Source organism: Momordica charantia (genome assembly GCF_013281855.1).
Source record: "Momordica charantia cultivar OHB3-1 chromosome 9 unlocalized genomic scaffold, Mcharantia_2.0 BLBB01000009.1, whole genome shotgun sequence".
Lineage (NCBI taxonomy): Eukaryota > Viridiplantae > Streptophyta > Magnoliopsida > Cucurbitales > Cucurbitaceae > Momordica > Momordica charantia.
Genome location: NW_028275167.1, coordinates 29240841 through 29259898, shown reverse-complemented (window position 1 = coordinate 29259898; position 19058 = coordinate 29240841). Strand labels below are relative to the sequence as shown.

Here is a 19058-nt window from a genome sequence, read left to right as displayed (position 1 = left end):
GAACTTTTAGGTAACAACATATATCTCTTAATTAACAACCCTACGACTCATGCCACTCCCTTATTAATCTCGATTGTATATCTCGATCTTTTGCAAACAATGTCCCACGTCAATCATGAAGACGGTTCAGTAAAAAAAATGGACAATATCATACTATTTATCAAAGGGATGCCTATGATTTAGTGCTATGGATTTTGTGTTCTATGAAACATTTGGTTGGAAAAAACAACAGTACCTATTCGGAGGTCTCTAGATCAGCGATTCAATTTTGGTAAGATATCAAAATAGACGCCTAAATCCCATCTTTTTTGTAATTACGATGTCTCTACCATTTCTCTTAATTGGAGTGCTTTCACGTAGCTTCTTCTTTTTCACCTACTTTTGTAATGAAATTGTCTCTTTCCTATATATATATCATACTGTTATAGAAACAATACCCAATTTCACCCATCAAAGAGAAAATGGTGTCTGGTTTGTAACTTTGATTAGAAGGCATTCAAAAGAAAGAGTAGAGTAAAGGAGTATTTTTTTTCTACTTCTTCCCTGTTGGCCTTGATGAAGAAGGGTTGGTACATGATGGGGTGTCCAAAAAGTGATCTAATTTTGATATATATTGACATGGGAAGTGGGAACCCATTCACATTTCAAAATGAGCAGTGAGGATCAAGATAAACCCACATGATTAATGCACAAAGCTGATAGCTGAACCCAAGAAATTACTTTTGTGTTTTGTGAGAGAGAGAGAGAAAGAGGATTGTGGAGTGTGTTCCAAGACACAATGATTACATATGGTGTTAAGGAAAAAGGCAGAAAGGGCTGGCGTGGACATGGCCAAGAGTATGGAACCAACAATGCCCAAAACAAATTATAAAAACAAAAACAAAAACAAAAAAAAGGGCAAGGAAATGAGGAAAGTTTTAAAGAAAAATGTTTTGGCGAAAGCCAAGCTTTTTACTATAATGATCTTCTCGGCCCCTTTTTTGTCCTTGCTCGGTCGACAAAGCTATGTTTTGTATCTTCACTCTTTTCTTTGAACCTTTGTGTTCGTGTTTTCCCCATTATTCTCTCTCACTACTCACCACACAACGCAATTATATATGTTACACACATTAAAACTTAATTAAACTAGCTACCCACCAACTAAGAATAACCCTTTTATGTCATACTTAATTATGAGATTTCTTTCTTTTTGTCATATGTATATAACCAATACTTGTCATCACACGTTGCCATCATGAGCATAGTGTTAGGGATAACGGTATCCCGAGTAAGAGTATCTCCACAATGGTATTATGATATTGTCCGCTTTAGGTGTAGTCCTCAAACAACGGTATCTCGAGTATCTCCACAATAGTATGATATTATCCGCTTTAGACATATCTCTCACGACTTTCCTTTTGATTTCACCCAAAAGGTCTCATACCAATGAAGATAATTGTCTTCTCTCATGATCATTCTCTATCCTAACCAATAATGTGGAGCTTAATTTGTTTGCAATCACCTTACAAACCCAACATGTTGTTCAATAGTAATTCGCATATACTACTTCATTCGAAGTCGGAAACTCTTTAGTTATAGTGCATAGGTTATCTATATCATTGAATATAATATATCGGTAGATTTCACTGAGATTTTTAGACCATTAAAAATATACTACATCAAAAAGTCAGTTGGATGCGTAGGCGAGTATTTATATCTTTAATAATTATAATATAAAAGGTCTCATCATCTCAGTCTGGAGAAAAGGTATAGGGGGGATGGACAAAGAATAATGGCGTAAGAAGAAAGGAAAGGTGGTGAGCTATAGAGAGCTCTATATATTGGAGTGGTAGTGGGGAGAGATTGCAGAGAGATGGATGACTACTGAGAAAAAAGATCAGAAGACAAAGGAAAACCAAAAAGACACAAAAGGCAAAGCTCAGGCTGAAGGCAAATGGATTGAAAAAGCACAAAGCACAGATTTTTTATCAAGAATTCACAGCGAGAGAGATCAGAGAGATGAAGATTAAGACTGATCAAATTCCAAACATGTATCCATTTTTTTGATCCTCTAGCTTGTTCATAAAAAAGAAACTTTTTTTTTCTTTCTTTTGAGTGATATGCGTGGGGAGGATCAAGAAGAGGAACATCAACAGCAGCATCAGCAAGGAGAGTGCTCACAAACAATAGAGAATATGTTTCAAGAACAGCTTCTTCTCCAACATCAGCTCCAAAACAATACCAACGATAATATTATATATGGAGATCATCATCAGCATCATCTTCATCATGGAGTACTTGGAGGTGGTGGAAGAGGGTTGATTTTCCCGGCAGAAGTAATCTCGCCGGTTCTCCACCCGCCGTGGCCGCCGCTCCCGGTCCGACAGCACAACCCATTTCTGGTCCCTGCTCCTCTTCCTCCTCCTCGCCCATCATCCGCGGGATATTCGAACTTAAACTAACAGCACATACCGATCCAGGAAAAATATAAAATAACGACTAACTAAGCTTCAACCATAAATTCGACAAATAAGTGAATTTTTTCTCTCTTTCTCATTTATTAGTTGAATTTATTGTCGAAGTTTAGTTAGTTGTTATTCTATATTTTTCTGGATTTTGGTGCGCTGTTAGTTTAAGTATGAATACTCGGCATCATCTTCATCATTTGGTAGTTTGTTTAACCGGAGACGTATTAATTGTGTGCAGTTTGGTTACGACGGTCCATCGGCGGCGGACCACCTGGGGCGGATCATATCGAGCACGCTTGGACCGGTGGGTTCGGGAGCTCCGTTTGGGCTACAAGCGGAGCTTGGGAAGATGAGTGCTCAAGAAATTATGGATGCTAAAGCTCTTGCAGCTTCTAAAAGCCATAGTGAAGCTGAGCGGAGAAGAAGAGAAAGAATCAATAACCATCTGGCTAAGCTCCGTAGTTTGCTTCCAAGTACCACTAAAGTAAGCACCTTTTTCTTCTCTATTAAATTCCCATATTTCATATAACCATTTATTCATGGGCTTTCACTCTTTGGAACAACACCATGCTCTCCATTCTTTTATCTTATTGACTCTCACATACCCTTTGGATCTAAGTTACAATCTTTGAATCATATACAAATACAAATTCCTTGCATAATATATCCAAATCTTAGAAATTTCTAAGATTTCATTTTCAACTTTTGGGTCTATACCTGGTTTCACCCAAAAAGATGAAAATGTTATCCTAGTGAATAATGTTTCCTAGTCACCACTAAAAATTTGTCGGCTATTTACTTTCTTCAATTCTCTTTCTCCATTTCTCTCTCCTACCTGTCAAAATTTTAATAGTCGACAAAAAAAGGTATTTTTCTATATCCGCCTAGTTCATAGTTTAAAGCTGAGAGGGATATTGTTAGAATTACTCATAGTTCTTACAACTTCGTGGAAGAATATCAAAGGAAATGTTTTGTTTTTGTCTTGAAACATCTTGTAGTTAGGAAGGATGGAGGGGGAAGAAGAAGAGGAAAGGAGAAAAGGAAAATAACCGTTAATGTCGCTGGATTGATATGATAAAGAGGAAACAAAGTTGCAGATGGAAAGGCTTTTCGGTTGGGAAATTTGTTGCCGGATGTCGGTCAAAAAAAAACTACGTTAGAGAAATCAAAAGAAATAAAGACAGACAAATTCAGCATTCTTGTCAGTCACCCCCCCTTAGACTAGAGACACCCTTCTCAACTCAGCCCCACTACCAATGAACCTAAACCCAAAACACATCCCCCACTACTAACTAATTACCCAATGCCCCAAAACTTAGAATTTTCTTGGTGGATTATTTTGTACTCCCTTAGTAATAAACAATGTTTCAAAAAAAAAAATTAAAACTTGAATGAAAGAATAAGAAATTATTTGAAATGTATAAGAAGTAGTTAAAATATGGAGATAAATTTTCAACTTTAACATCTAACCCTTATTAAGATAGTTACTTTTAAGAGTCTATTCAAGGGAGCCCTCTAACAATTGAAAGATGATAAGGAATCTTAGAAAAGATCGATTGAGACTTCTTCATCACTACGTGTTTGTCCAGTCTAGGACAGCAAAGATCTTCCAATCTACGTGCGTGCGAAGAGTCTGGTCTGAATTTAGGTCTAGTTTGCCCGTCTGTTACTAGGTTCGGGAATGGTGCCAGGCGGGGCGCTGCCATGCCCAACAGCTCTACTACTACGACCTTCACTTGATTTGGATGGTTGGCAAAGATCTCATGAGACGCAAACGACCATATTAACTTACATGTCTATCCCAAAACTTTCTTACTTTTAGCGGTTCATAAATATTAGTGAGATTGAGATTCATTTACATATGATTTTATGTCTCATTTGTTATGTTGTTTTTGTTTTTTGTTTTTTTATACCCAATTTAAGCCTAATGGTAGTAGTAGTAGAATAGGGTAAGCTATATATGTTGATAAAAGCAAAAGTAAAAGGAGATGAAGTTAATTAAAAAGGAAGGCATTGGGGGGATGGTGAGGTTTTTTTTTTGTTCACGTACAGACGGACAAAGCTTCATTACTAGCAGAAGTAATACAGCACGTGAAGGAGCTAAAGCGCCAAACGTGTGCAATAGCGGAAACAAGCCCAATTCCCAGCGAAGCCGACGAGCTAACTGTCGACGACGCCTCCGATGAGAGCGGTGGCGGCAAGTTCGTAATAAAGGCCTCTCTTTGCTGCGACGACCGCTCCGACCTCCTCCCCGACCTCATCAAAACACTCAAATCTCTGCGTTTACGGACGCTAAAAGCTGAGATCACCACCCTCGGCGGTCGCGTTAGAAATGTCTTGTTCGTCACCAGAGACGACGAGGACAGCAGCAGCAACAATAGCATAAGCTCTATTCAAGAAGCACTCAAGGCTGTCATGGAGAAGCCCGGAGGAGGGGATGATTCTTCTTCCGGGAATATTAAAAGACAAAGGACAAATAACAACATCAATATCCTTTAATTTCATTACTTATTTATGACTACTACTTTTGAGTTATGATCATTCCCATTTGATTTGTTTTGTTTTGTTTTCTTTACTCTTTTTGTGGGTTTTTGTTTGCTTTTTATTGGGGGATCTTTTTCGTGGGGAGAGAAACATGAGATGCGAGCCAAAAACAGAGAAAGATATGGGATTTTTGGGGTTTTTTTTTTTTTTTTGGTTCTCTGGGATGGGATTTTGAAGGGCAGAGAAGAGATTGTGTTGTGGTTAGAAAGTACTGGGAGAGAATGGGGAGCTTCGTACGATGAAGTAAAGTTGAAGAAAAACCCTAATGAGGCATGCATGTGATGCAACCAAAAAAAAAACCGATTTTTGGGATGTAAGATACGAGCTGATATTTTTTGCATTATATTGTCTTTGACCTTTTTGAGGCTGCCCATGAAATGAGATCTTGTCTTTTATGTTGTGTTTTAATTTCTATTTTTTTTTCTACACGGTTTGTTTGTAATATCATGTGTTGTTCTTTTATATATATGGAGATTACCACTAATATAATACATAGGATTGATTATATAAGTTGTTTGGATCTCTTAACTTTTACAATTGGTGTCTTCATTGGAAAGTTATGTCTTTTAAGTCTATTTGATATTTGTTTATGATAGGGTAATTATTAAACTATATCCCACGTTGAAAAGATAGAAGATGTCTACCAAGAATTTATAATGTAAGTGAGCTATTCGTTTCATTAATAATTGATTTTTAGATGAAATCATATATGAATATTGATATGGTATTAGAGCCCAACAAAGCTCAAACGAACCTTAGTAAAAAAAAATGGGATCTTGCCAAGATTGATGAACCTAAAAGAGCTATCATCTTGAGGGGCATGTTAAGATCTCACGTTGAAAAGATAAGGGACATAACAAGGTCGATTTATAATATAAGTTGGTTTCGAGATGGAGAAACTCATGACTGTTTATATGATATCAAAGTCCAAGTACAACTCCATACGAACATCTGACCTAAAAAATGGGATCTGATCAAGATTGGTGAATCCAAAAGAGACACAATCTTTAAGAGATATGTTATTAAGGAGTGAATTACTCATCTTATTGTCAATTAGGTTTTGAGATGAACCACAGAAATATTAATAGTTAAAGAATCACATCAGCGGCGTAATAATGATTTATAATATAAGTTTGTATTATTTAAGAATTATTTGATGATCAGATAGATTTCTGCTAAATTTTATGCTTTTGGTTACATAAGCATAACAAAACTAATAATAAGAAGACATATTATGTCTACCAATGGGTCGTTTTGGATTTTCTGTTCTCTAAGTATACAATTAAAGGGATGAGCTTTTTTTTCTTTTCCTAAGGCATTTCCTGGCTGGCCGTACATATCCAAACATTATTATTCAATGAGGGTTTTTTTGGTTGCCAAGATGATGATGTATTAAAAAACATTAACAAATCATCATCTGAAGCGTGTTGACCTTTTCTACTTTAATTCAATTAAATTTTTAAGATTTCTCTCATATGCAAGTGGTAAATAACCACGAGAAAAATCTATGGTAAAAAAGAGAGTATTTTGACCCATTTTTTATGTTTATGTCTCTCATTTTTTAGAAATAATTCCAAAATTGTATAGAAATTTTGAAAACAACAAAAATATTCATCTTTGTGCTCGTATAGGCTAATGGTATATGGTATGGTAGAAATCCACATTTGAAATTGCTAAAGAGTGTCTCATCTGAATTTTAAAAAAAATAATGTGAGCAGATTATCATCATTTAACTATATATAATCACGTTATTTGTTATTAAAAGTTGTAACAACATATTCGGTCAAAAACTATTTAGAAAAATGCTAATACTTGACCAATACAAATACCAGACAAGGGAACAGTTCTTTCCTATTAAGCTCTAACCTAACTTTGAAGGTGTAAACCAGAGACATTATAATAGATAATAGATATTAATACCCAATCAATAATCTAAAATGTCTAAACACAAAATCTGAAAAACTAACCACGTACGTACAAAAATAATCAACCCAAGTATCACCATCCCGCAACATTCCTCATCTCATAACATTTGGTTATTTTCACTCCCAAGATAATTATTTTTTTAGAGAAGTAATGTTTGATACAAATATCACCATAAAAAATTTTAAAAAAAAAGTTATAATCATAAAGCACATAAAAGGACTAGATGGAAATAATTGAGATAGTGACATAGGGTATATCATCCTTTGCAAAAAAAAAAAGACGGGGGTATATCACATATTGACACGTGGCATAACAGTATAATAGAAAAAGGAAAGTGAGACATTCTAATTTAAGGGATGTAATTAAAACATCTCATCTGCCCACATTTAAGTAATTGAAACTTGTCAAAAATATACATATATCTACACAGATAGTTAAAAGGTAAAGGATTGGAAGTGGAAAGAGAAATCTATGGGGTCATATATTTTAAGAAGGAAAAAAACAACTGGGCCAGAATGGTAGACCCAACTACCGAGCTCCAATAACACGTAGCACAAGGCCCAATATATTTCATTAGTGGGCTTTTTTGGTATGCATATCGTTTACAAATATAGCGTAAATTTAACCATTAATTTCTAAATCAAATAAATAAAATATTAAACTTTGATCCTTCTATCGTAAACTATTGATCTACTAATATTCAGTGTCATTAAATTATTATCTAACAGCCATATCACTTCTATCATTTTAATTGACCTCAACTAAAATATCACCTGAAGTGACCTCTCTTTTTTAGCAAATTATTCTAGAAACGTATTTCTCAAAATTACAATACAATCCGGTATCAAAAAGAAAAATTCCCATGACGCAAAACATGTTCACGTTCCTGGGTCACTCCACACCTAGCTTTCTCTCCAGAATCTAAAGCTGCATTTGCTAAGAAGTTGTCAACTTAGCAAGAACAAAAACTTCTCGTCAACAACAGCTCCTTCGGTGACGGTTTCTCAACAATCTTCGAATAATGCATTTAGCATTCTACCCAGGAATCTAGATCACCTTTCAGATAAATAAGTGCACCGGTTGCTCATCGGAGCTCATAATGCCTCCTTGAGATGAAAGGTCTTCGCAATGTCCCTTGCATTGTCATACTCATTCAACTCAACTAGCATCTTCTTTAATCGCCGAGCGAGTCCATTTGTATCACTCTCCGACACGCCCAGAATATGCTTCTTCTCCAACGTTCTTCCAAGCAGCAGAATGTAGTCTACCAATGGTTGCAACTTGTGACTGCAAAACAATATTCAGCATCGCAAGTTTATCTATCTGATAGCAGAGCATTAAAAATATAATTCACTACAGCTCATATAATGTGCTCTTTCCCTTCAGTGATATTAATTAGCAAGTATACTGCCAAAAGGAGCAAACTACTGTATGGATATGCAAACCTGCGATCACCGGTGATGCTGGGGCCTGTCCACACTCCTGAAAGGGAAGCAATGATTCTCTCAGTTCTTGTGACTGCATCATGGATGTTCGCTGTTATGCTTCTAACATGAGGTAGAACTTTTCCGTACAACAGCTCTTCAAGAGCAAGCTTTTCTAAAATGGGCAATGCAATTATTTCTTTCCACAAGCCGATGTTTCTCATCAAACGCACAGACATGCCAAACCGATATGCTGCAATTCGAGCAGCATTTGGAACAGCTTTCATCACAAGTGCATTCCATGTAGGAACCTATCATTTCGTAAACATGGTCCAACATGAGCAAATTTTTCTGGAATAATCTCATTAAGAATTAAAATGAAAACATCACGGTTCACAAAGCAAAGCAGTTGAAGGTATAACAATTACAGATGCAAAACCTAGTTCGTACCATGAGATTTTCAACAGCACTCGACAAACGGGTACGAATAAGAACCAGTAATTCTGTAAGAGCTTCACTTGATGTTGGAACGTAGTTAGTAATCAAGCTTGTAGCAAAAGCCGCATTTCTGGTTTCACGGGTGCTAAGCATGTCCCAGCAATGAGCAATTTCATGGTGCAATATTGGAAGTGCAACCTTCTCAACTAGTTCTGGAACAAGGTTAGCATCAGCATCATTTGGAGCAAAATCACTTCCATCCTCAGGCATACCATAGTTGAACAGCAAAGAATGCCTGAAACATTAAAATATCTCGACATTGGAAAAATGGAAGTGAACCAGTAACATAGAATATGTAGTAATGAATTTAACTTCAATAAGAAAGTACCACAGACAGTTCACAGTTTACAGAAAATTACATCTACGATTGATGTTCGTCTTGCATATTGAAACATTTTTTAAGGTTACGTACACAATTAGCACAATAAAACTTTTAAATACATCATACCAGTTCATATCGAAAAAATCTGCATTTTCATGTAGTGGGTCCCACTTCAAGAGCTCCAATCTCACATATGGAGAGAAGATAGAAGGAATGCTTAATGACATATATGCATCACGGTACGTTGCTGAATAATCTCTCTTCCATTCTTCAAACCTCCGTTTCACCACAGCAAGTTGAGAAAACTCCTCGGCTGCATCACTAAAAATCTGAGCAGCAGTCTGGAGCAATAAATTGTGGTTTGACTGGTATGCTGCACTCTCACTATCACTCTCATCAGTGCTAGATTCTCCCTCAACTTTTTGATGGCCATCAACCTCTGTGGATGTTAGTCTCTTGGAATCATATTGAGCTCTTCGCCGCTTCCGAGCCTCAGCTCTCCGTTTCATATCCATACGTTTCTGCAAATTTAAATCCCTACCAAATTCATCTAACTTTGCTGGTAGGATAGCTTGTTCCCTTGCAGATGCAATTGCTGCCTGGGCTGCACTTGTTGCAGCAGCAATAATTTCAGTGCTGCTCCCTTTCTTATTCAAAACAGATGTAGCTGCTTTCACAGCTGTTTCTATCTCCACCACTTCATCGTCATTATCAGCTACTCTTCTCTCCACAACAGTAGAAGCTCGTTCTTCGTGAAGTTTCTGCATCTGCTCCTCAAGTTCCTCTATGAATGGAGCTTTATGCTAAAAACAAATGATTAACGAGATGAAAAACTTGAATGCAGAATACAGAAAGACATAGATCACAATCATTTGACTTCTTAAACAAGTACACGAACAGGCCTTAATTAAATAAGGGAGACAGTAGAGTACAAGTGAACCTGATGTAGGACCTTACATCTCAATCTACATAGAATTTTAATGTGAAGTGATAACCATAATTTTCTAGTTTATATGTATATAACGGAAGGGGGAAACTGAAGAGCTAAGCAATCCTAACATAAACGAGACATATGTCTAATGCATCCTTGACATACAAAAATTGACTTCACTAACAGAATCATAAAAGAGAGAGAGCTATGCTCGGGTGTAGGCATAAAAGGGCTTGTTTGCATATTCATAAGGAAGAATCAAGCTTTTATGAAAATTAGAAACTAAAAAAAATAAGGCTTTATCCAGCTTGCCTTAAATTGAGTTTGAAATAAACGATTATAAAGTTGCTTCATGTTTCTAATTCTCATACATTTTAGCAGATATGTAACAAACAACGAAATACAATCTGCCTTTAAAGATCTAGTCAAACATGCATGACAAACAAATTTCAAAATCCATAAAACATGCAGGACATAAGATAGGATATCCATACCTGCAAAAAGTCACAGATAACAGAAACAAAGTCTCGAAGCTTTTGCATGAATATGAACTTCTCGCCAGCAGCAGAAAGAGACTTTTCAAGCACTGTGATACTCAAAAGAGATGCAGACAGATTTTCGTCAGTCTTCAACAGTGATGATGCAGTTCTTCGATAAGATTCCTGAGTATAATAGACAATGTAGGTCATGTATATACAGAGATCCATAGCCATAAGCAAAGTTAATCATGATAACATGTTATTTCGGAAAAAAGCCATTCATAATAAACTACATTCCAAGTAAACCACACTGTCGCATGTATACCAATATAAACTAAGATAATGAAAGCCAAATTAACTCAAATATCATCAAACATATTTCTAGAAGCACATTTCTCAATCCCGGAATTCTCCTATAACTTCCACGTTTATCATAGCACAAGACCCAGATGCAAACAGGAAGCCCGAGATACATGCCAAAAAGGGTAGCATGTGGGTATAAAGGTCATTCGGCTATAGGTTTGACTTAAATTGTTGTGTGCATGACAACATGGTTCCAATATGGTTCAGTCCATTAAGCAAGCGGCTAAGAATTAAATTCAGCCATCCATTAGCAAGTCAAACCTTCCCTCTTCTATGCATCATGTCCATTTTCTTTCACACTCATTTTGTGGTAAGCTTAACGCAGCATTTTCTTAAGTTTATTTAAGGCTTGGCCCACCCACTTCCTTTTTTTTTATATCCTTGAGGTGTTCAGACCAGCTTGCACATCCTTCGACTATTCTCGTGGGACAACTACCCGACCCTATTACTTGGCCCACCCACTCTTGGAAAATTTTCTTCTTCATGATGGTGCATGCAACGTCAAGTAAACAAATTAAACCTATAATATTAATCCCCGTATTGTGTGCATTTTCTCTTCTACTTCTATTTTTATTTTATTGTCTTTTTGGGTTTTTTTGGGTGGTCTCTATTGTTAACTCCAAGCAGGTCAGTATATGAGACCCACAAGAATACTCGATGACTACGGTTTAGTGATTAGGCTGGAAGCTATCAGAATTAAGAGTTGGATAAACAACCACCAATTAGATAGACAATAGCCAGCAAGAACATTTGTATTTAGTGAGACGTGAGAGTATGATCTCTGCTTTACCCTCAATTTAATCAGTTCTTCGATAAGATTTATAATAGACAATGGAGGTCATGCATACACAGAGATCCATATCCATAAGCAGAGTTAATCAGGAGAACATGTTGTTTTGGAGATACGCCATTTATAGTAAACTACATTCCAAATAAGCCACACAGTGGCTTGTATATCACTATAAACTAAGATAATGAAAGCCAGATTAAATCAAATATCACTAAACATATTCCTAGAAGCATATAGCGCAATCTTAGAATTCTCATGTAAGTTTCAGGTTTATACTACTGTACCATAAGACTGACATCAGGGGAAAATGTGTTATTGAATGATGATTTGAAGTTTTAGATACGGATAAAAACTAACCATACCTTAAGCCTCCCCATATTATCCTGCAAAGCCTTTTTAGCAATCTCAGCTTGCTGAGATATCGATAGCCCATCAAAACCCTGTGAAACACCAACAGAACCCCCTATACTTGTTGCTGTAGACATGGTAGGAACCGAATTATACACAGCTGTAGTGGGGTAAATTAAATTTTGTTGCTGAACACCCTGAACAACAGGAATACTAGTGCTCTCCACCCTAGTAGAACCATCATCCATTCTCTTCCCCAACCCCTTCCTAAACTGCTCCTCCTCCCAAATTTTCTCCTCCTCATCCTCATCGCTGCCCTCAATATCCTTTCCTACTCCATCAATCGCTTGCTCACCAACTTCCTCAAACACCCCTTTCTTCGAGCTCTCCAACTTCCCTCCAATCATGGCTATTCTCCCCGGAAACTCTGTCTCTTCATCGCTCAATTCCCCCGGCGCGGTGCGGTTGCTCCCTGCATCTAACGATATATAATCCGGCGCTGCAACTCCAGCCTGTCGCATTCGTTCCCTTTTCGCGCGGATTGCATTAATGGTCGCTTGATCGGGAATTGACGACCCAGATGAATCCTTTCCTCTGCCAATCCCCATTGAAGCCATTCGGGCCAAGGTATCTTCCTTACTCCTCCGAAACGAACCGGCCGTTTTCCCATTACCATCCCCTGCTTCATCCTCAGAGCTCGACTCTTTAGCTTCTCTAGAATTTTCCGGAATCTGTTCGGCGGGTTTGAGAAGACCCTTTAGAACAATAACAGGTTCCGAGGAAGGCTTAGATTCGGACGAGGGTCTTGAGCTCGCAAGCGTGCGGGTATTCTTCTGCAACTCGCGCAGGGCCTCTTTGGTATAAGTGCCAGCTTGAGGCTGAACATTTGAGGGAACAGATGCCGAAATTGGAGAAGAGTGAGAGAGGCGGTCCTTTAAGGCAGTGATCTTGTGGGTGGAGGAGGGCTTGGGAAGTCGAGTAGAGGGCTTCTTGGAATTGGATGGTTTGGAAGATGAAGAGCGAAGTGGGGCGTCGTTCTCTTCGTCGCTGGCGAAGCTGAGAAGCTTCGGGACCTGAGGGTTTGGCTTCTTGGGTTTATTGGCGACGGTAGACGAGGGTTTTGATGACGCGCTCGGAGCGCTGATCGAAGGGGCGGCGGAGCCATTGGGTTCGTCGTCGTCGTCATTGTCGTCGGCTCGGCGGCGGAAGTTTCTGGCCCGGCTGCCGGACATTGTGATTGTGCGACACAATTCCGATGGCTTTGCGTTCAGGCGAGGAGAAATGCGAAGAACGAGTTGCCACTTGCACGCCCCGAAGCGGACTTCAGATTCAGAGGCCGTGGATACTTGCCATCGGGTTTGGGCCTGGATTCTGGACTGTGTCTGTGCGACAAAATCTCTCTGTTTTTATATTATATGTAAATTTTATTAGGTTTTTATTTTTAAATACCTTAATTTTATTCGCCAAATGAATAGTTGAGATATATATTCTCGACTTAAAGACTGGGAGTTCGATCCCCACCATAATTCAATCCCTAATTTCCGAGTTTTTAAATCAATTTTAGTAAAATATAACGTGAAAAACTAAGTGATTTTTCTTTTTAGTACAATAAATTAGGGTATAAGAGTTTGAACTTTCTCTGGCATTTTTTTCTCAATCTTTATCGCCAATCCTCAAAATTTTGAAACAGGGATGGATTCTCCGCGCGGGAACCTATCCCTAGTGAAAATAACTAATTTTTATGGATCTCACCAAAATTTATTGGATTATTGAAGAAATTCAAATACTCATACCATTGAAGTCTTTCCTATTATAAAAATAAAGAGGGATACAAACAAAGTTGCTCATGAAATTGCTAGGAGAGGGCTTAAAATTGCCAATAATAGGGTTTGGGACACTGTAGTCTTAGTCCCTGCTTAGATGTTAGGATCGGCAAAAACTGATTTTCACTCTTTATTTTTATAGTGAAGTACAATTTCTTTAAAGAAAAAAAAAAGAACTAAACTAAAAAATATTAAACGACAAATGACTAATTTAATAATGTCATAAATAATAGAGACTAAAATCAACAAAACACTAAACATTATTACATTATACTTAATTATGCATACACCCAAACATTAGTGGAAAAGTTGATGTTATTAAAAGAAAAAAAAAACATTTTGCAATATTGTGTTCTTATTCATGTGTGCGCGTCTGTAGAATTGGTCGCACGCAGTCAAGTAGAAGACCAATCATCGACCACAAAACAAATGGAAAATCGATTAATATTAAAGTCAACTCCAAGTCGCCGGTTGAAAATTCTACGGAGCCGCACACAATCTAATCCCACTACGAAAGTGGTAGACTGGTAGCCATTTTTAATTCAAACTTTCCCCACAAATACCAGTTTTCTCCGTATATTCAAATTTCTCAATTCCTTCGTGTGGGAAAAGGTGAAAAGAAAGATCCTTTCCATCATCACTGACAGGACGGGAGGAGAACAGTAATTGGGCCTCAAAGTTTCGAAAACCGAAGATCGCCTCTTCAATCTCTCACGCGGTATAGCATCAAAAAGTAGATGGGGCGACAGCGATTAGAGAAATAACAGTTTCTGGATCTCCCGTTCGCTGTCTTCCATGGCGAGGTACCCCTTTCATTTTCAGATTTTTCGATCATTCTGTTGGTTTATGGTTGCAATCTGGTATTTGGGTCTGTTTAAATTCTGCTAGTCTTCAATCACAACCCCATTTTTCTCACGTTTGTTGAATTCCATGCCTGTAGCTCCCTCGGCGGCCTCAGTATTCATTGTCTTGTCTGAATAGAGTTGGTTCCTTAGTTGGGATTACCTTAAAACCAAGAATAAGAGAGAGCTTTAGTTAGGTATTCGATTTGCCTGTCTTTGTTAACATTCTCAGAATTACCCAATAATTACTTTACTAAGTGGCGTTTTGTGGAATTGGAAGCTTGATTCATTCCTCAGGCTTTCTGTTTCTGTGTAAATTACTTTAGTATCTCTCTCATTTTCATATGACCACAACGTCCTTTATCTTCAACCCACTTTTCGGGTACCCAAATAGAGGGCATCTTATTTCCAAACATCCTATTTTCATGCTGCTCATATTTTTCATTTGGTGCCAAATGTTCCTGATGTTTTTTTAGCAGGTGCTCACTTAGAGCTTCTAGAATAGTTTCTACATGTTTAAGACACCCCTCCCAAGTCTTGCTATAAATCTTACTAATGTCGGCTTGTTTCATTCTTTAGTTTATTTTTTACTATTGTCATGTCATATCCTCGTAAATAGTTATATGAGATGGGCTAATTTCAGTCTTTCAATGATGAAACATGGTTTCGGTATTCCCATTCATTATATCTTCTTTGTTTTGGAGTTTATGACTGATTTTTCTGTAGGTTTTTTTATTAACTTCAGGCCCTCTTTAAGCCTTAGTAAAGGAAAAGTAAAACTATCTTTCATTTTTTATTTGGTCGCTTGTTATGGGTCAATGCCTAGCGATCTTCTCTCTTTCTTTTATTTATCAATGTATCTTCTCCCTATCCTAGTTGATCCGAAAAAGGGAAAAAACGGGTAAATGATGGGATTAACAAGGTGTTCATAATACTGGGGGGAAGTCTTTATTCATAACTGAATTTGATTCTAAATTATTCAAATTCAATGCCAAAAACCTCTTTTTATAGACGGATTAGTTCAACTTACTGAGAATTTGGTCGCTTGTTCATAATTTGGTCTTTTTATAGAGGTGTTCATAATTTGGTCGCTTGTTATGAGTCAACTTACTATCTACTAACAAAGTATTGTACGAAAAGGAAATCATAAAACTACCCTATAATTCCCTACATCACTTATAATGCTGAAAGCCAAACTATTTCGAATTGAATTCATTCCCTTGGGTGTATAAATTGATGGATGAATTGGATGTGTTAAAATGAAATCAACCACTCTATTGGTTTTATTTCTGCAAAACCCAAAAGTTCCTTGTAGATTTTTAAGTACACATGTAAATTAACTGAAATTTAATCAAGATCTCATGGATTTTATCATAATGGAACGTAACAGTCCATGGTTTTGACTTTCTGGTGTCATGTTTGATTTCTGCAGACCATCATGGTTGGTAGATAGCAATAGAATTGCAACAAAAATTAAGAGTGCATCTGGGACAAGCAATCCTCGAAGTGTTGAATGGAAAAGCAACCCCAGCAGAAGTTGTCCGAATTGCCAACATACCATTGATAACAGTGATGTATAGCTTCAATTGTTTATTTAATAGAAAGATACTAGTGTTCAGGTCTATCGGTTATAATTTGTGATAAATTTTATTCATGTTCTGAGATTCAGCATATACTCAAATTTTTACGAAAGTGATAAACTAAAAAGATCTATAATATTTCACTCTGTTACAAAGTTTTCCTATTAAGATCAGCATTTTCTTTACATTCTACCTTCTTGCTGACATACCTTTGCTTCATCTGATGTAGAAAGCTTCGGACTTGTTTTGTAATGCAAACCTTTTATACTATTTTCCTTAGTTCCAACTTCCTTGTCCACTTGCACTGATGGCTTTTTGATGTGGAAGAGTGTTAGACATTCATAGTTTCCTTTCAAGAGCTGATGTTGGATGTTATTAATCCAGTAAAAGTTACATCCTGGCAAGATAGTACTAACTCTTAACTCATTAACCTCAATAACTGTTTGATGTGCTTTACATGTTGCCAATATTAAATTTCTCTAAAATTTATGTTGGTTCTTAGGGCAGTTGAAATCTCTTTTTTTCCAGGTTGCTCAAGAGTGGCCAGGACTACCTAGGGGTGTAAAATTTGATCCTTCTGATCAAGAAATTATATGGCATTTACTAGCCAAAGTTGGTATTGGTGGTTCAAAGCCCCATCCCTTCATTGATGAGTTTATACCAACTGTTCTTGAAGATGACGGCATATGTTATACCCATCCTCAAAAATTACCAGGTTGGTCAAGACTGGACAAACACCGACCCGGTTTAATTTTGTTTGATATGTGCTATCTCTGATTAAAATGTTTTGTGGTTAAAATATTATAGGTGTTAAGCAAGATGGCAGTGTATCCCACTTCTTTCACAGAGCAATCAAGGCATACAACACTGGAACTCGAAAGCGTAGGAAGATAACCGATGATGATTTTGGAGATGTTCGCTGGCATAAGACTGGAAGGACAAAACCTGTGGTCATCAATGGGGTTCAGAAAGGGTGTAAGAAGATTATGGTTCTATACATGAGCTTTGTCAGAGGAGGCAGAGCTGAGAAAACCAATTGGGTTATGCACCAATATCACCTAGGGACAGAGGAAGATGAGAGGGATGGAGAATATGTCCTTTCCAAAATATTTTTCCAGCAACAAAATGTCAAGCAGGGTGAAGTTACTGAACAGGAGATTCCTGAAATCATTGATGCCGTAAAAGTTGATCCCCGCACTCCAAAGTCTGTGACTCCTGAGCCTCCTCGCATTGAAAGTAGATCTGCGGATGTTGATCCGGAACCAGATTCTGTTATCACTTCCACAAGTACCCTTCCTCAGGTAAATGAAAAACAATATCTTATTCTTCATTTTCCATAAATTCGAACCCACAAATCATGCTCTGGTGATATGCATATGATCCAGATTGATTTTAGTTCTTACGGCTTGTGTTTCGTTTCACAGCATGCAAATTTTGAATCTGAAATGCTGAAGAAAACTAATTTTCTCCATTTATAGGTTTCAGTCCTAGCTTTGCTGGAAACAGCTAGTTTCTCTAAAAACCTGCTGGCATCTGTTGAAAATGGATGTCACTTCTGGTTCCAATATTTATATTTACATTGTTATGCATCATTTGTTCTCTAGTTCTAATATGGGTCTGGTTGTTATCAGGTTCCACCTGAATTCGAGAAGTTAGACAATCCCGATATCGTCAAGCTAGATGGTTGTTCTGATGAAGTGATCGACGATAATGAAAATCAGCTTGAGGAAGAACCAAAATGGTGGGAAGGAGAGTCACAGAACATATTAGACTCCCAACAGCTTGTGGAAGCATTGTCTCTGTGTGACGATCTTCTTCAGAGCCAGTCTCCCCCTAGGGAAGGGAACTCCACCAATGGCGCATCGGGGAGCAAGTCTTGTCTTTCCGAATACGCAAAGTTAGGACCAGAGGATTTAAAGAAGGATCTAGAGGAGTGCCAAAATCTCGTCCTTGATCCAGCAAACATCGAACTCGACACGCCTCCAGAGTTTCGACTTAGCCAGCTTGTATGTCTACATTTTTCATTCTACAGCCAGTTCATTGATTTATCCGAACACATCATTTACTCGAATTCTGTTCCTCCCTAAACTAAAATGAATTTATCTTGGTGCTTCGAACAGGATTTTGGATCACAAGAAAGCTTCTTGGCCTGGGGAGGTAAGGTGGTAGAGTAAGAATGTGGTGCCAGAATTTTGTTTGTGCTGCAATCGATTAACATTCATTCTGTTTCACAAAGCTCGAAAGTGACGATATATATTTTTTTTGGCGACGAGCTGTGACCGTGATATGCAGCACAAAAGTGGCAGCTATGTAAAGAAAACTGCATCTGTAAACTCATGTTTGAACTTTGTTTAAACGCTTAGAACAGAAGAGAGTGAAAACTGGAAACTGAAAACTGAAAAGTGGATTGTGTTGTGTGTGAAGCTTGAACTTTATTGACTAGAAGAAGACGACATTTATAGAACCAGAAAGGAACTGTGTGTGTGTGTGTGGTTTTGGGGAGTCGTTTTCAGAACCAACTAAGATAAAGATGTTATAAACGAATTGGAGTTGAGTTGGGTGTGGATATCCATCCAAAGTTCACAACTTTTTGTGATTGGTGGAGGAGATGAGCATGAGCTGGCTGAGAGTGGCTTTAGGGGACTGCTGGGTTATAGCTGTAGGATGAAAGCAAATGGTTGTCCCCCGAGTGCGTGTGGTGTTGCCTTGTCGACAGGCCTTTAGGATTTAGGAATAGGATG

The 19058-nt window shown here is 37.6% G+C and overlaps 3 protein-coding genes across 3 annotated transcripts; 2 read left to right on the top strand and 1 right to left on the bottom strand.

Moving 5' to 3' along the window:
* The first annotated feature begins 1758 nt into the window (after nucleotides 1–1758).
* On the top strand, nucleotides 1759–5435 carry LOC111018619 (transcription factor bHLH30). Its single transcript, XM_022294789.2, has 3 exons — nucleotides 1759–2381; nucleotides 2686–2931; nucleotides 4500–5435. Exons 1-3 carry the CDS (start codon nucleotides 2100–2102, stop codon nucleotides 4944–4946), a joined length of 975 nt encoding a protein of 324 aa, XP_022150481.1. The 5' UTR covers nucleotides 1759–2099; the 3' UTR covers nucleotides 4947–5435.
* Nucleotides 5436–7602: 2167 nt separating this feature from the next.
* Nucleotides 7603–13459, bottom strand: LOC111018682 (GC-rich sequence DNA-binding factor-like protein). The gene is made up of 6 exons (XM_022294883.2): nucleotides 12087–13459; nucleotides 10587–10754; nucleotides 9288–9964; nucleotides 8792–9074; nucleotides 8363–8652; nucleotides 7603–8204 (listed from the first exon to the last, which is right to left on the bottom strand). The coding sequence occupies exons 1-6, from the start codon at nucleotides 13302–13304 to the stop codon at nucleotides 8012–8014; spliced, it is 2829 nt and encodes a 942-aa protein (XP_022150575.1). The 5' UTR covers nucleotides 13305–13459; the 3' UTR covers nucleotides 7603–8011.
* Nucleotides 13460–14441: 982 nt separating this feature from the next.
* SOG1 (NAC (No Apical Meristem) domain transcriptional regulator superfamily protein) lies at nucleotides 14442–18781 on the top strand. Its single transcript, XM_022294947.2, has 6 exons — nucleotides 14442–14698; nucleotides 16170–16311; nucleotides 16846–17032; nucleotides 17125–17618; nucleotides 17949–18323; nucleotides 18438–18781. Exons 1-6 carry the CDS (start codon nucleotides 14691–14693, stop codon nucleotides 18489–18491), a joined length of 1260 nt encoding a protein of 419 aa, XP_022150639.1. The 5' UTR covers nucleotides 14442–14690; the 3' UTR covers nucleotides 18492–18781.
* Nucleotides 18782–19058: the final 277 nt, after the last annotated feature.

What these genes read in the sequence shown, in the direction of transcription:
- LOC111018619 (XM_022294789.2), top strand. Translation starts at nt 2,100, where the DNA reads ATGCGTGGGGAGGATCAAGAAGAGGAACATCAACAGCAGCATCAGCAA. An exon ending in GACAGCACAACCCATTTCTG is followed by an intron (nt 2,382 to 2,685) that starts GTCCCTGCTCCT and finishes AATTGTGTGCAG; the next exon opens with TTTGGTTACGACGGTCCATC. An exon ending in TGCTTCCAAGTACCACTAAA is followed by an intron (nt 2,932 to 4,499) that starts GTAAGCACCTTT and finishes GTTCACGTACAG; the next exon opens with ACGGACAAAGCTTCATTACT.
- LOC111018682 (XM_022294883.2), bottom strand. Translation starts at nt 13,304, where the DNA reads ATGTCCGGCAGCCGGGCCAGAAACTTCCGCCGCCGAGCCGACGACAAT. An exon ending in GTGCTGTTGAAAATCTCATG is followed by an intron (nt 8,653 to 8,791) that starts GTACGAACTAGG and finishes ACGAAATGATAG; the next exon opens with GTTCCTACATGGAATGCACT. An exon ending in AGCATCACCGGTGATCGCAG is followed by an intron (nt 8,205 to 8,362) that starts GTTTGCATATCC and finishes ATTGTTTTGCAG; the next exon opens with TCACAAGTTGCAACCATTGG.
- SOG1 (XM_022294947.2), top strand. An exon ending in ATACCATTGATAACAGTGAT is followed by an intron (nt 16,312 to 16,845) that starts GTATAGCTTCAA and finishes CTTTTTTTCCAG; the next exon opens with GTTGCTCAAGAGTGGCCAGG. An exon ending in CCATCCTCAAAAATTACCAG is followed by an intron (nt 17,033 to 17,124) that starts GTTGGTCAAGAC and finishes AAAATATTATAG; the next exon opens with GTGTTAAGCAAGATGGCAGT.